This window comes from Poecile atricapillus, chromosome 1, assembly GCF_030490865.1.
Source record: "Poecile atricapillus isolate bPoeAtr1 chromosome 1, bPoeAtr1.hap1, whole genome shotgun sequence".
NCBI lineage: Eukaryota > Metazoa > Chordata > Aves > Passeriformes > Paridae > Poecile > Poecile atricapillus.
In genome coordinates this window covers 160,183,860-160,201,233 of record NC_081249.1, presented here as the reverse complement: position 1 = coordinate 160,201,233, position 17,374 = coordinate 160,183,860, and the positions used below count along the sequence as shown (strand labels likewise).

The window sequence follows — 17,374 nt, the reverse complement described above, 5'->3', positions numbered from 1 at the left end:
GCCAGATCTTTTCTCTGATGGAAGTCTGGAAAGCATCAGCATATTTCACACCTGTTCAGGGTTTGAAACCAGCAGGAACACTTCAAAAACAAACAAAAAAAAAAAAACTGGAAAAGGAACACTGGAAGTCAGCTGAGAAGCAGGATCAGAATAGTATGGACTTGACCAGCCTTCTGAAAAATTATTGGCTTCATTCCCTGTTGCTGCTGCTGCCTCATGTTGGTAAGTGCATGCAAAAGCAGATTGTCCGCCTACCTCCTGCCCCAATCAGGGGAGCATCTTGCCTCTGGCTGGCATGTCACTGCATTCAGCTGTAGTGAAAAAGGGAAATCTCAAGGACAACCAATCCAGCCAGGATGTTCTGCCAAGGTTGCTGTTCCTAGCTGAGGAAATAGTCCTCTCGATTTTTCTCAGCTAGAAAGAGAGAGAGAATGTACACACACACCCCCCACCCCCATTATCCTAAAGCCCACAGGTGCCAGCAATCCAAATAAACGTAGAGCAATTAACAGAATTAACACAGCTTTAAATAGCTTGGCACACCAGATGCGAACTCCTAGCAGGGTTCTATAAAATGTAAAGTTATTACAGATAAAACCATTAATCATCTGTTCAGACTTGTTCTAGATGCAAAACCCATTTCACTTAAAATGGCTAATAATCAGAAAGAAAGGCACAGATTTAACAGGAATGATTATGCCATTCTCAAGCCCCATTTCCAAATGCCATTTTTCATCTCTGCCACCGTTCCCAAACCTCTGTGTTCCCTCTGCCTGCTAATGCTGATACAGTAAGAATGCTTTGCAGGCATCAGTCACAATTACCTGTCAGGGTGCTAGAAATGAGACACCGCCTCTCAGCCTCTCCCATTTTGGACAGAGGAGGTTAGTGACTAGCACACTATGCATTGCTGCTTTCCTGGATGCAGTTGTTACTGTTCAGTTGTGTGTCATCAGCCCCATGCAGCTCACAGATAACTGATGCTCACCCTGATGAATTAAGTGTTGAGCTGCTAAGATTTGTGCTTCGAAAATATGAGCATTTGAGTTTCCCCCTCCTGGCAATGTAAAGTAACCAGTAGCCACCATAAGCAATGTAACAATCCTCCTGATATTCCCCTAAGACCTATTTAAATAACTCCCATTTATTACATCTATGTCTAAATAGCTACAGGAAGCAGGGGTCAGGGGCTGACCCTAATTCACCTTCGAGCCCTGATGTTACCATTTCTAACACTTCCTCTTATGGAACCACAGCTCAAAGAGCATTAAACACTGTAAGTAGCAATTCAGAGCTAAAATTGCATCCTTCCACATATCTATATTAATCTCATTGATTTTCTTAGGAATCTAGATACATGCACTGTTAATACCAACTACATGAATTCTGCCTGTGCAGTTTAAAAAAGGGAGGGAGATAAAACAATCCTAAAGCACAAATATTCAGGGCAACAGATGACATTAACAGTAGACCAAAGCCAGAGAGCAGCAATGACAAAGAAGTAGAACAGAGAGCATATAAGAGACTGTACAAAACCTGCTTGTATTATATCAAGCCCGCTGCCTTCTCCATGTAGTTCAAATAACAAATGCTGCCCATTAGCTGGCCTGCCCACTTCGGTGCTCCTCACAGCTCCTGACAGCTGGCTCACTGCCACAGGGGAGTGGCAGACCTGGGAGGAGTTTTCCAGCCCACTCACTCAACATTCAAACTTCATCATCCTTTCCTACCTCCCTTGCTGGCACAGCTGAGCAGCCTGGATTTTTGTGGTGGGTAATAACAGCTCAGTCTTTCCCACTGCCCACAATACATAAGCACATTTCATAGCAGTACTCCAACTTTCAGGGTCAGTCTGCTGCTCCCAAAGAGGTGACACTTGTCAAGTAGCTGGAAATGCCTGTTTTATACACGTGTATAAAACAGAATAGCCTTGCAACTTCTTTCATGTAATTTTATTTATATTAGTATATGGCAGTCCTGACTCCCCAAAACTACTCTCATTTGTATTTCTGTCTCACAGGATAAGGATGGATCCTTAGCAATCTCTTTAGAGCAACATTATGAGCAACAAATAAAAACATTATTTCCTATTTCTTTTCAGTATTCATCCAAACCAAGAGTTTACCGATCTCAGGGAACTACAAAGCCTAGTAAGGCAAAAGAAGCTCATTTACTTTCAGTCCAAGTTGAGCATGTCAGACTTTGGACAGCTGAAGTTAAGATCACAGCACCCATTAGGATGGGCCTACATTTGGCTAACAGCATATGAGAAAGACAGAAAATCCTTGTCAGAGTAATTACCAGAGTATCACCACTGCTCTGCTGATGTCTTTGGACTCAGATATGTTTGTCTATCAATATATCCTGTCTTAGTTTGCTCAGTCTTAAATGGGTAGAGATTAGACCACATATTTTTGTAAGGATTTTTGCTCTAATATTGAATAGTTACCAACTAACTTAATTATATGCACCAAACACAGGCTATATTGCTCCAATCCTCATTACGTTTCCTGAATTTGTTGATATATGTACAGTTCTACACCTGTAAACACTCTCCTTTTCTGAACCACGGCACATGGCACATCCCTTGCAGCCACAGAAGCTCAGCAGGAGTTAGGCTCATTATGCAGGAAAGAAAAGCCTGATCCTGATGATTCTGCTGCAAAGCAAGCACAGATAGCCACAACACCAGGACTGAGAGTCACATGCAGGCAAGCTGAGGTGGGATTCAGTGGAGTGCTCCCTTACTGCTGTGACACACCAGCCCACTGGAAACACTGCCCAGCGGTGCCACTGACCTCTGCTGCTAGTTTTCTCCCTGGGCACCTGTCCCAGAGGTAGCTGAAGAGAGTTGAACTGGGTTAGACCCCACTTTGGTTTAGCTCCATAGATTATCTTTAGCTTGTAAGTATGGTGGCAGTACATAGTTCAAACAGCCCTGCAAAAAGAAACCTCTTACACCTCATGCACAGAAAGATCCAGTTTCTATGTTTGCTCATCAATGCCTGCTTTAGAAGGTATGCTTAAGCTACATACATACTCTGTTATTCAGACTTTGGCTATTAATTACTTTTGTCAAATTTCTAATAGTGCAGTAGGTTTAAGAGTTCAATGCCACTGAATTGTTGATATGTAAATTATCCTTTACAGTACTCCTCAAGAAAATATGTGTGTTCAGGCTGACCTAGAATGCCTACAAGATGCTGTTTGCTGACTGATAAGAATTCCAGAGAACAAAATACTACATTGTAATAAATGTAACCTTAACAAGAATCTATATTTTTTAATTTGTGAATAGAGCTATGAAAAACAAACAAACAAAAACAAACAAACAAAACCCCAGCTTTTTATTTCTGGATTCATTATGGCTGTAGGATTCTACAGATTTTGCTATATGAATTGCATCAAAGAAAGAATTTTAGGAGCCTAGAGTTTTTTTCAGTACACAGTCGATAAAATAACATCTCCTCCATCTTCTGTCCCAAAGCTAAAAACTCAAAACTCAGTTCCTGTCTTTGGACTTCCCATGTTTTACTAATTGAAAAATAATTCTAGCACTTCATTTTTGTACTCCATCCACTAAAGATTAATTTCATGAGGCAGTTTAAAATATTTGTTCTGCTTAACTGGAATACTTTTCATGGATCTATGAGATAATGAGTAAACTTTCTACAGTCATGAGTACATTACTCTTCAACTTTTCTATGCATCCAGAAACATTTGATGAAAGAGATTGATCAATAACTGAGGTTACCTTATGTTATTTTGCAATAAACACTCATTTAATATCATTATGCCAGCAACGCTCTTGTTATGGATGCATATAAGACAAGGTAACCACGTTCTTTTCTGTGTCATGCAGGAAGCAAAGCAATAATGCTATCAGAAACCACACTGTGGTAGAGTAGGCAAGGGCTAAGCTACGTAAGGAACAGAGGCTTTGAATAACCCCTTAGCTAAAGCAAAGCTGCAGCTAATACAGAAATATCAAATGCAAACCAGCCCAGCATCTAAGCGTATAAGCCTTACCCAATGAGAAAACACTATCATATTCCCCTCCCCATCTATTGGTCTACTCAGAATTCTCTCAGCATCTTGCCTCCTATCATACTGCTCTCACTTTCCAAATGCCTCTGTTCCCACCTCAAAATTAAACCTTTCCAGAAATAAGTGGTTTTGTTTTTGTTTTTTTTTAATTAGCTTAAGAATGTCATCAGCAGCTACTAAAAATGCTGGCCTGTGTCTCCACTGTTCTATGTTGCTACAACAGTGGTACTCAAAAACCTGATGAAGGCTTTGTGTTGGATGCTGTGCAGATGCACAGAGACAATGACTGACATTCTTGACTCTCAAGACACACAGTGTACAGCTGCAACAGGAGACTGATCCACCACAGCAGCAGCAATGCAATTGGAAGTTTGACAGCAAGAGGCAACCAGAAACTTTACAGACATCTAGATATGGAATCTTAGGAATCAGGGTCATTATAATCATCCTGTCTATTTGGAATGCTCTGGCAGAGTATTAATGAGAGACCAAGATAGGAACAAGTAATATTTTGAGGAGTAGAATCATATTCAACCTTTGTCTGGGCTTTGACTGCTTCTACATAGTGCCACTAGCCTCTCCCTTTCTTTTTCAAATGTTAAATTCATTAAATACAGATAGGAAACAGACAGGCCCAAACACAATAACTGGAGCAGCAGTATTGGATTAGTATACGTGGGAAATTAGTGAATTACAATTCATGTTGTAACTTCCTCCACTGTTCCTCAGTGCAATCCCCACACTTTTGATTCCTGATTCTCCTCATGCATTCCTGGGACTTCCTGTCACTGCTCTGGAGGGGGATCTTGGGCATCCAAAATCTTTTGGGCTTAGGGAGGGGCTTTTGCAAAGACAACTTTCTCTGTCTGCCTTTCTTCCTGTTTTTCTCTGCCTCCAGTTTTAGGCTGCCTTCCATCTCCACCTTTTTGCTCCTCCCAAGTGTGACACTGCAGTCAGAAAAATTCATCCTCAAACAGAAACCACATCATCACTGCACATCAAATAGTCCTGAAAAAGACCTGGCTTGCAGATAGCATCTGAGATTTACATACAGCAACTGGGCACACTCATGAACCATTTTGAAATCTGGCTCCTAGAAGTTAAATTGCAGACAGAAATGATCTAAGCTTTCACAGCTTTCTCCCATCACAGCCAGATGGTGCCTGACCCCTGTAATAATTTCTGCCATATTCCACCCATATGCAAGCCTCACTGCTTCCATCAAGCTGTTAGTACCAATCAACATTTTTCAGAATTGAGATTTTAATAAAGCATTGATAGAAAAATGTGAAGATTTCATAGATTCTCTCATGAATATCCATTCTATAGGGACCACCTTAGGCTCTTCTAAAGCATCTCCATCTGTACCATTTAAGTCCTGCTCCAAGTAAATCAAATCTGAATGGTTTGCTCCCTAACCCCAGGAAATATTCTGGTTCTCTCCCTTCCCTAGCAACTGGATATTGAAATACTATTTTCCCCTCTTTGCCCACACAGCTAAATTCCTACCCTGCCACTCTCTGTCTCCATCCCTGATTACTAAAAACTCCTCCCTGAAGCCCTTGATTACATGCAAAACACAGCTGTTTCTTTTTACCTTTCTTGTCCTAACTCTTTTTGGCCACACAAGTGCCATTCAACCCATTAATGGATTCTTTTTCCTTTCCACCTTCAGTCAGTGCTTCTCCCTTTTTAACAATCACTCTTAAAGCACTGTCACACCTTCCCTGACACCCATCATAATTATTTCTGCTCAATTGTCTCAAGATGTATTCCTGTATCTTCTCCTATCCTATCTCTATATCTGGCTTCATCCATGATAGGAAATACATCAGCTTCCCCCCAGATTTCTTCTAGAATGATTTCATCTTAAGAATGAAGGTCCAAAAAGCCTTAGATTCTATGCAACTACAATGCAATGTCCGTATTCCATTCCTGTGTACTACCCTATTTGCATATCCTGTATGACTATTCTCCAGTCTTGTTGCCTCATTTCAGTGTCAGCTATACTGCAACACTGCCAGGATGGCTATGGAGAAATGCAAAACAAACATGGTTCACCACACAAAGGGAAATCTTTAATTCTGATAAAAACAGAGGAAAAATCCCAACCTGAACTACACATTAAATACTTGTATTTATGATTTAGGTATATTACTGCTAGCAACTTAGTAGAACCTTTTCAGTCAAAGCCTGTAGCCCCAATGGAAAGAAGAGACATGAGGATCTATCCTGTAGTGAAAGGAGGTACCATTAGGTCAGAAATTGTCTGACCTAAAGGAAACATTATCTAGATAATTAGATGTTTAGATATTTTTAACTTTAGGAAATACTATATAGATACTGCAGCAGAGGATCCCTGAGACTCTTAGTTCCTCGCCAGGAACCTCCCAATCCCTTGCTGCTGCAAAGGGGCAGAGATGGTCACTAGGCTCTCTGCCCCATCACTTCAGCACCTGCACGTCTTCTCAGAGGAAATGGGAAGGCAATGTGCCACTCAAGGAGCCCTCTTAGCCCCAACATGAGCAAATTTGTTGGCATACTCTCAGACAGATGCAGTCTAGATGAAATACAAGAGCTTACAGGAGAAAGGCAGAAAGTTTCACCTCAAAGTCTGCATAAATCCCTTTACCTTCCTAGAAAAGTGACAAATCCCTAGAGGCAGTCTTGAATGAATGCAGAGACCATTCAGCTTTAACACCTTCAAGAGACCAGTACAGGGCCTGGCAGGATGCTCTCCACCATTACAAACAGTGCAATCCACTCAGGGGTGTGCTGTGTCTCTGGTAACAGGCAATTACACAGCCAAGACTTGACTATGAAAGAAGAGCTTTGCTCTACTAGAAAGCATAAACTGAAAGTATTTGCTATTAGTCTGCCCTACCCCTTCATCTAACTTTCTTCGCTTAGAATATCTTTGTAAAATATCCAAGATCCTCCAGTACTGGCTAATGAGAGACTGAGCATTCTTTTTGGCCACGGGGAAAAAAAAAATTAAGCTTGACACATAAACTATAGGGATTGATTTATGAAATATGCTGACAAGCTACACAGAAAGCCAAGTAAAGTTCCCCATAGCCAGCTCTGGAACCAGACATTATAAGCACACAAGGACTGCAGTAATCCAGTTCTGCCTCCTCCAGGATCAAAGCTGGCTGAGAGCATTACTGGACCACTATTATAAGTGGGTTGCTTTTAAGCAGACTATAGCTCTAAAGCAGCCATCAAATTAAGACATCTGCTCATACACATCTCCTGTCATTGCCTAGTCAAGTGAAGATTACAAAGCACATTCTGATTATCTGTTTTCTTCCCCTCATTCATAAGTGGTTGCTTGGGTTTTTCTTCTCACAGAACATTATGAGCCTGGGATGACTTCGTTGGCGGCTCTTAGCACACTGTGCAAGCTAACAGAATACAAATGATTATATAAATAATAAAGCTGCTGAAGATTTTCTTGTCACTGCTTTCTTTGCTCCATTGGCTTGACTTAGAGCACACATAAAAATGGCCTCTGCTAAGTGTTATGTTCATAGCATCCATAAATAAAATTAAGATCCTGATTTAAAGAGACACAAAGAGGCTGTATCTCCTCCTGATTTCAATCAAACTGGGATGCTCAGTGCCTAGGAAAATCAGGCCCAAGGCTCTATAGACATAACCAGAAGAATTTGATCTCTACATGGCAGCTCGTATTCAAGCAGCTAAGTTTCATTTCCTATATAAGATGCTCACACGCTCTTCTGTAGCATACATACATCCCTTTAATCCAGAGATGAGGCAGGAGAACAGCTTCAGACCCTCACAACTCTTCCTCACATCAGAGGCTGGCACATAACATACAAACCCTGACACCACGAGTTGAGCATCAGAAGGATGATGACCTGTCAAGGCAATTACAGCCACAGAACAACATCTATCTCAGGATTGCTGTTTCCATGACTCCTATATAAGCTTTATAACATTTTGTGCAGACATCAATATCTGTATGCCTGTTAATCACAGTGATAATCACAAATAGCATTAGAAGAGAGAAAAAAGAAGACAAAAGATGACTGCAAGCCAGCATCAAAACTGAACTGTACCAAGTTTAGGATTTGGACAGAGCTCATCTTTTAATTGTTTTGGTTGGTTTTGGTTTTTTTTCCAAGGATCACTTTTCTGGTTCCTGCTTCTAGCCAGGCAGTCCAATCTCTATTACCCATGTGTGAATTTTCTCAATGCTATGGATTAACTATGTGACAAGTGCAGCCAGCCGGGGTAAGACAACGCAGTTTTCAGAACCAGCTAGCTCTTCCTGACCAATGCAGCCACTCAAGTGCACAGACAGTCCAGTGTAAGGACTTAAAGACCACAGCTGCCTGTATCAAATACTGTTAAGGCCACAGAATGACTTTGCCACGACATGAGCACAGAATGGAGTGACAGGATAGTGCTAACTCCAGGCAGAAGTGAGATCTGGTCAGCACATCCTGGGTAATGCATCCAGACAAAACTTCCCATGGTGGCAAACTTTGTAAAGAAGCAATTTCTACACATACCACTGGTCAAAGATCACCCCGGGTTATGGGACAAATGGCATCTATGACCACTGAGGGACCTCCCCACCTCCCAATCCCTTCCCCAAATATGCCTCCGTGGATACTGGGAACTTGGACAGTAAATTAAGCCACCATGGCTGGGAACTTGAGATAAGATAGAGATGATTCTACTGTCCGAGTGTTATCTCAAGCCTAGGGGGAGGTAAACAAAGCTGTCAGAGGAGTATGTATAACTCACAATGGTCATAAAGAATGCAGAAATTATGGGCCACAAGGAAAGCAACTGTGCTGAATCAGCCTGGACTGGGTAAAAGGTAATTCTGTCAGGGGGACACTGACTCACAAACCACTCAAGAAACCCACCAACTAAAAACCAGAAAGACTGAGCATGGGACTAATTAACATTAGAAGTGAGGGAATCATTTAACCAACAGAATAAAAAACGTGTGTAACCAATCTTTGTTTGCAAAGATACATAAATAGTGAAAAGTTTTGAGTGAACTCAGGCCCCCCACCACTGGGAAGCCCAGGGTGAAGAAGGACCAGCAGTACACCACTGCATGCATGGGTTGTCTGCTTAATTTGTCTCTCTCTTTTCTACTTCTTTTTATCTCTCTACCTCACATTTTATTGATCAATAAAATCCATACCATTGACTTCAGCATATGGTTTTGTTTGCACTTTAATTCAGGGAGAGGCATCTCTCAATCATATCATATCATAACACACAGTACACTTCATGTCCACATGTCACACGATTGCCATACCTCCCTTACACCCTCATGCTGCATTCTCCTTGCAAAATTTGCACTTTTTATGCTACCTTCAACTTCAATTTTTCTGGTTTATTTTATTTCTGTATCTTCCTGGAAAATTCCAGTCTAACTGTACTCCCAGGTTAAATCCAGGACTTTAAAAAATATTCTAAATAAGCTTCTGATTACGATTTTGTCATCTCAAAATGCTTCTTATCAATCAAAGGCCATTTGTCTTTTTATAATGGCTACTGCCTAACTGCCTAGAAGATAGTAATGTTTTCTTCCGAAGGGCTAACAGCTTAGAGAAGAGATCTTTCCTACTACCATGAGCATTTTTTCTGTAATCCAAGCACTAGAAATATGATTCTGCCCTTAGATTCATGAGTTTTCCAGCCTTCTGATCAGCTGAATGACAAGTTTACCTTTACAGAGCCGTTGCAGTTATCAGGATAAAATTAGGAATTGATTGTGTAAGGCAGGAAAGAACAATGACTTTAAAAAAAAAAAAAAAAGCACATAGACAAGAACTAATTTGAAATAGTTACCTCTTTGAGGCAGCCCATGAAGTTATTGCTTACTGGAGACCCAGGTAAATCAGCAGTACTGGGGCTCCCTCCCACGTAAAAGAAGTCATCTGAGCCCAGCATGGTGTAGTCCTCCTGTGTGTAGCCCGTGGTGGTAAGGATGCCATCCACAGAGATTGTCACCTGTTTGAGGGACACAATGGACAAAGAAAATCCCAGCAATGACCTTACAATCCCGAACAGAACAACTTACCTCCCCTATAATTTTATGCCAGTTTTATTAAGGATTTTGTTGAGATTTGGTATGCTTTTTTTTTTTTTAAAGTTAAGCTGAGCTCTATTTTCTGGTCTGAATTTTCCACAGAGAAATGCTTCAGCATCTGCTTTTCCCCTTTCTGGTGCATCAGCACTCTCAGGCTTATGCAGCAGCCTATCCATCCAGATGCTTTCCATGTATTCAGGCCAGAAAATATAACTGTCCTCGAAAGACATTTCTCATATTAGGCGATTTTATGATTAATTAGAATTTATTTTAATGATTACAGTTAGTTATGGTTGTTAGTAAAAAAAAAAAAAAAACACTAATGAAGACGAGGTTGGTATTTTTTATTTTTTAAGTTTCTTTTGCTCACAGCACACTGACGATCATGCATTCAGGGATAGGGGGAGAGGGAACTCACTTTCAATACATTATGGATGTGCATGCCATGTACCTGGAGAGACACACACCCACCACCCACCACAAACAAACAAAAATAGAAAAAAAAAGAAAAGAAGGAAAAAAAGGAAAAAAAAAAAAACCCAACAAATTTACAAACTAACCCATAACCAAAATATAAGCAGAAAATTAATCAAAATAAAATAAGTCAAAATAAATCAATTGCACACCAACAAATGTGATAGAAGAGGATATGAGAAAGAGATAAAAAGCGTGCACACACTGCACTTTGACATGTCATGCCAATATATCTGAGGTCCAGAAAGATGACAGGAAAAAAGCAAAATAGAGAGAGGAGAATAAAAAGGGAGAGAAAACCATTTCACACTCGCATGCAATCAAAAATAAAAATACCAAACAAATTCCATAATAACAAAAAAACTCAAAGTGAAACAGAAATGTCCCCAAAATCTCTAACCACAAACACATGGAGGGTGAAGGGTGACAGAAGGAAAGGGTGGGAGAGGAGAAAGTGAATTTTATGTGTTTTGCTTAGATGTTGTTAGTGGTTGCAAGGGAAGATGGAGGAAAATAGATCGAGGCCAGGAGGAGACGGGCGAGTCACCAGACGTGGACATGCCATGCAGAGTGTGTACTGAAACAAACAACCGGCTGAGCTCCTGTTGGCCACGCAGGTAGAGGTCAGAGAGAGAGAGAAAGTGAGAGAGAGAGCAAGAGGGAGAAGGAGGAGAGAAAGCAGAGGGAGGGAAGTGGGGGAAAATCAGGAGAAAGAGGACAACTCTGGCCAGTTTGCCTGTAATAGCCATTGTCACAACAAAAGGGTGAGAGAAAAAGAGAGCCTTCACAACCACGGACTAGAGGCCCTGCAATGGTTCTGATCTAGAAACCTTCAGAGTCAAAAAAAAACCAACAAACTAAAAGCCAAGAAAAAAAGCCAAAATAAAACAAAAGCAAAAGAAATAAATCTATACTCAAAAACAAGGGACAAAAAACCCCAACAATTTATCACCAGAAAGGAAAAGAAGAACTAAAGACAGAGGTGAAGAAAACAATGAAAGAAATGTCCAAACCCCATTTCCAGAAGAGCTGTGTTAGTTGCTTTTGATGCTCATTTTTCTATTCAAAAAGAAGAAAGGAAAAAAAAAAATAAAGAAAGAAAGGGGGAAAACAACGTGTTTTCAATGAAATTGGAATAAAATTAAAGGAAGCAGTAAGTATAAAGGAGGGGGGATAAAGAGCGGGTAAGGGGAGGAAAAGGCAGGTAACACACGGCAAACCCAAAAAAAGAGACAATAAGAATGATATCTACCAGACAATGTAGTTTGTTTACCATAGCGTGTCCAATGCCTGAGTGCTTTGCGGAAAAGGGGGAAGAAAGGAAATTAAAAAATCGTGAACAGAACGATTGTTAATTAAAATAACTAAAAGCAAAGATGAGTCGTTAGGGTGTTAGTACATTAGTTGGTTAGTAAAAATGACACATTGCATGAATGATCTAGTGTTAGTTTTTCAAAAAAAGGTGTGGGGCACCTGAGACACACAAAGTGAGAAAGAGGACAATATGACCAGGACTCTATGGGAAACCATGCCATCTAGACTGTAAAGAAACAGGGGGCTGCCTACTCTTCCCACCCTGGAATTAGTCATTAACTTCAACCCTCGTACAAATTATCCAGACCTGAAGCAAAGTTAAAACAGTGTAATACTTACTCTTCAAACGCTCGTCAGTATGCTTCCCTCAAACAAGAACCTTACTCTCAGAGATATACACACAGAGTACACAGTTTGCCCCTTCCGTACACACCCAACCATGACTCCCTTCTTCCACCCACCACCACACCAGCTCCTCTTCCAAGCTTCACTATCCTCAAGTGTTGCAGAATATCACAACAAGGCCAGTATTTCCTGTGGCTGGAGGATACAGATGAAGATGAGTCCAAGACTCCGTGTCTTCCTTCCAAGTTTCCCAGTCTGCAGGTTTCATTACAGCACCTGAGTTTGTGACTTTCGGGAGAAGAACGTTACAATGCCTGTACTTGGCTGTTTGCCTGTAGCTCACTTCTGTCATCCAAGATATAGGAACTGAACCTCTCCTACTGCAGGGAGAAATGTCTCAAGAAATTGTGTAGAAAGAATTGTGTCGCTTTTGTCCAGGTTGAAGACAAGATTGGCAAGATTTAGCATCCCTCCTGCTTCACTGCATCTCTATTACACAGGAGCTAAGAGAATTTACCAGTCAGTTTGGTTTAGTAGAACTTTTTTAACCTGTCCCAAAGCAAACGCCAACTGCTAGAACCTACACTTTGCTCCTTGTTTGTGTTTTAGAAGTTAAGGAACTAAAGATCTTCATAATAGATTTTGCATTGTGACTAGCTTCAGTGCGAATAGGAAAGGGCAGCCTGTGGAGGCTCCAAGTCCCTGTTCCAGTGTGATTTAAGTTGGCAAGAATTATCCTAAATTGCACAAGCAAGATCTACTCTGCCTCATGTAAGAGCCATCTGCTTGCAGGCTGCATAGTTGTGCTTTGACTAGGGAAATAGGTTTTAGAAGACGTTGTGGCATTAAGCATGAAGTCCCAAGGTTATTTGCCAATGGGAATGAAATAATACTAATACTCTGTACTTGGAAATAATGAGCTCAAACTCCTGAATTCTTCACCAAGGAAGTCTTACTCATAGCAAATTGTTGTGTTTGTAAATTTATTTTTTAAAACAAGGGAGCTGAAGTGTGGGACAGGGAGAAGAGCATGCTAGAAACAAGACAGTGTCAGCAGCAGACATGAAGACAGACACAGGAAGTCTGACCTTCAGTCTTCTCTGCTCCTCCTCCCACCAGACCACACTGCTCCAAACATGCTCTGAAAGCCCAGTAAAATTCAGCTATATCCTATTGCAAAGTAAAGGTTTCTCACAAGGCAGAAAGAGGGCTTAGTTTTAACTGAAATAATAAGATAAATAAACAAGGAGATTTGCTTTGACATTAACAATCACTACTCAAGGGAATCTGTGGATTCACTTGGTTTGTCTCTAAGGAGATTAAGTGCTGTGATAGTCATTTGATCTAAAAAAATGCAGCCCTTAGTACTCTCCCAGCTTAGCTACAAAACATTTAACAATTCCAAAAAGTACTGGGCAAAAGTCCAACTATTTAAAGTTCCACTCTAATTCTAGAAACAGACAAAAAATTATGCAAATCCTTCTCCACTTTCTCTTAGCCCCCAAAAAAGCAGAGGAAGAGATTAGATGGCATCCTGAAGCTGCTGATAGTCCATTTAGCTGGAGTTGCTTAGATTTAGATATTATTCTGGGAATTTCTAAATTATTGCTTCTAAAGTTCATTTTAAAGCGAAATACATCTACCTCCAGCGCAATGTTTTTAACCAATTACAAGGAGGCTACTAATTTTCTTATAAAGCTTCAATATTCAGAGGCAATGTATTTTGTTGGGGTTTTATGTTTGGTTTTGGAATGGGTTTTTTTAAGGAAACGAGCACAGCTGTAAACAACTTTCTAGTGAACTATACTGTACTGCAGCATTACAGGTGAATTTATGTTAGGAAAGAAATAGAATCGATAATGTTTTACATACAAAATTATTTAGGTTATACAAAATTATATTGGATGACAATTTTTAGGACTATCATGGCTGTTCTGCCTCAAGGCCTCACCAATTCAAATAACTGGGCAGCTTTAGGTTCTGGGTCAATGCCTTAATTTTGAGACAGATCAAAAGTTAATATGCAAGTATCCAGGGAAAAGATGACTAAAAAAAAAGTCTATCCTTATTGATATTTATTGGTTGAACTGTATTCTGTCATGTTTAACTATAGAATTGGACCCCAAATCACCTCTGCTAATTAAATGCAATTTCATTTGAAGACAGGCCTTTCTTTGCAAAGAGCCCACCCATCTCATTAAAACATTCTCTCTCTTGCCCAGTCAAGGTGAACCCTTTGAGAATTCAGGATCACTTAGAAACATTCACATAGATCAGGAGGCTTAAAAATGTATGGTGCTGCTTAATTGGCAGGGGACTACCTGCTTTCTAGTAATTGCCAAAGTACTGCCCTGGTCTCATCAAATACAAAAAGGCATATCAGATTTCCATTTTCTTGGTTCACTTCCATGGACCAATTAAAAAATCACTAGCTAAAATATTAAGAAAAGAATGTGACAGCTTCCCATCCACAGTTTTGTTTGCGACTCTTCACCTTCTGCTTCTTCAAGATCTAAGCCAACCCTGCCATGAAGCAAGGATTAATTTTGTTTCTGGCATATTTCAGTGGGCACTGAAATTGATTTCAAATGAAAAATAAAAAGGATGATTAGCTAAAATGGCCAATGAGTGCTACTGAGATATTCAAGGACCAGCTCTTCTGAAGCTACCTAAAAATAAAAATAACCAAAATACATCAAACAAAGCCATATATTCTGACCTTTTGAGACTGACAAATCTAGACCAGCTGGTGCATCTCTCTCTACTGTATTGATGGGAAAGCTTAAAAAAAATAGGATCATTAAGAACCATCCACTACATAAGAAATTAAATTTTCGTCTGCTTATAAACTATTGGAAACAGATTGATTATATTCCATAGGTAAGAATTCTGTAGTCTCATGAAAGTCTGATGACAGATTGTTTTTTCAGACCCAGACATCCTAAGCATGTAGAAATACAGAGTTTTGAATGGGGAAGACAAATAAAAATCTTCAGCCCCAAATCCAAATATTGGAAAGAAAGACATGAACTGCTAATAACAGAAAAATTATCTACTGACCTCTTCTAGTAGACTTTTTCTGATTCCTGACACTGATTATCCTATACTCACAGACACATTTGCTCTTAGTGTAAAATGTTACTACAAATTACATTGTATAAATTTATATAAAGCTATTAAAAGTTGGGCTAATATTGACATTAAGTAGAAAATAAATAGGTCACATTGTATTCACAAATTGATTTTTAATTTAATTTTAAAACTTAGTCTACAAGCTATTTCTTCTTCTCTACCAATCAGCAGGACATCAAATAGCTCCTATTCACCATGTAAACCTCATTTATGATGCAGTGGATGGGCCTTAGTGACTTGATATATTTACTAGCTTTCAGAGCAAAGTTATTTAATTTTACCTTATCTGTTTATGTCTGAATTTATATTTCATGAGATACGCTTCAGAATTTTAAGGCTAGCCTACTACCAAATACATCACCTGATGTAGTTGTCTGCTAGGAAAAGCAGCAGGTAGATGTGCAAAATTACAGTGGTAAAATCAGAAAAACTGTTCCAAAGTGGAATTGTAGGGTGCTGGATTGATCTGAGTTTGCTTGGGATTTTTGATCCTTCCACTTTTCCAGTCCTCACAGCAAACAGAAGAGTCTCAAGGCAGAGACAATAAATAAAGTAGAATCTCATTATAGAAAGAAGGGGGAAAAAATCAAAAAGAAAAAAAAAGAACAGAGAATCAAGAAGACTCAGAGAGACTCCAGGCAATTAATTCCAAAGCTATAAAGTTAAAATAATTACACACATACCCACCAGCCTGCACACCTGCACACTCATATGCACACACAAAAGAAAAAGAAAAGAAAAACAAAAGACTTTCAGAATTAGAATTGTGACATCATGGCAATGGTTAAACCAATTAACAAAACTGAAAGAAAAAGGAGAGAGGTGTAGAGCGTTGGCTGTTGGCAATAGGTTCTATTCCCACAGTAATTAATTGCAACAAGAATATTACTGATAAGATTGAATCATAATTAAGGAAATAATAAAATTTAAAAGGGAGAACAGAAAAAGAAAAAAGGAAAAGGGAGATGAAAGTAAAGTTATGTCACAAGTTTTTATTATTAAATCAAACAGGGAAAAAAATAGAAAATTAATAAAGCGGAAATGAAGATATTGCAGGAGGGATAAATTCTCATCAGCTAATGTTTTTTCACCATCCTTTAGGCATCAAGATCCAGAATAGGTGGAGAAACTCTAGCAATTGCACTGAGCTTCCCCATTTCTCTACTACTCTCTGCCATCTGCCTGTCCCAACAAAAGAAAAGAAAATTCTCCCCAGCGCTTTCTCCCCTTCACCATTACCTGCCGCAGGTTGCGTGTCACCTTAACGTCGTGCCACGCGTTGTCATTGAACTTGCCATTGACCGGCTCCACAATGGCCTCAAAGGCCCCGGACCCCAGGTTAATGACCAAGGAGACCGCACCATCTTTCAGGGCCAGGTTGACGTAGTCAGCTGACTTGCCAGTGTGCAGAATGAGCCCGTTGCGTTGCCACGTCTTGAAGGAGAGGGTGATCTCATCGCTGCTGCTCTGGATGGGGTTCTGCGACAGGTCGTAGCAAAGGTATTCGGAGCCACGGAAAGTGGCCATGTTCTCATCTCGCGCTGGAAAGGGAGGGAAACAAAAGAACTGTTCAGCAGTCTGCCAAGCAGAGGTTTAAGGCTGTCATGAAATTTAAGCATCCCACCGCACTGCCAGCTGTAGAGCTAAATATCGAGCTAATAACTGTAAAGGTCTTTTTATAACACGGCTACCAAGAGAATAACTGCAGGGTGGCCAGTAGCGATGAATTTCAGTGCGGTGTTTCTAGTTTCACTGCAGCACTGTCTCCATAGGGACCATTCAAAAGTGTGCAGTGGAGTCTAGGAAAAGCACATTTAAGGACTGTTATAGGACATTTCACACCCTTTTTAGGAGAAGTATGGAAAGCTCTACTATTCACAACACAACCACCACATATATGTCGATTAAAAAACTCAGCGTTTCACAAAGATTGGTATTTAAATTCAGCACTACTGCCATCTGAACTTATCTAAACCT

General features: G+C 40.0%; 1 protein-coding gene across 5 annotated transcripts in view; it reads right to left on the bottom strand.

Moving 5' to 3' along the window:
* The window catches only part of NRXN3 (neurexin 3), a 961,828-nt gene that overhangs the window by 686,447 nt on the left and 258,007 nt on the right, over window positions 1-17,374 (bottom strand). For 3 of the 5 annotated variants that reach the window (XM_058828777.1, XM_058828767.1, XM_058828773.1), the window contains 2 exons: window positions 16,637-16,938; window positions 9,892-10,053 (listed from right to left, as the gene is read on the bottom strand). In XM_058828777.1, the coding sequence (XP_058684760.1) occupies window positions 9,892-10,053; window positions 16,637-16,938 (464 nt within the window). Of the gene's footprint in view, window positions 1-9,891; window positions 10,054-11,858; window positions 11,904-16,636; window positions 16,939-17,374 lie in introns of those variants that run through there. The other 2 variants (XM_058828761.1, XM_058828782.1) reach the window with 2 other exon arrangements.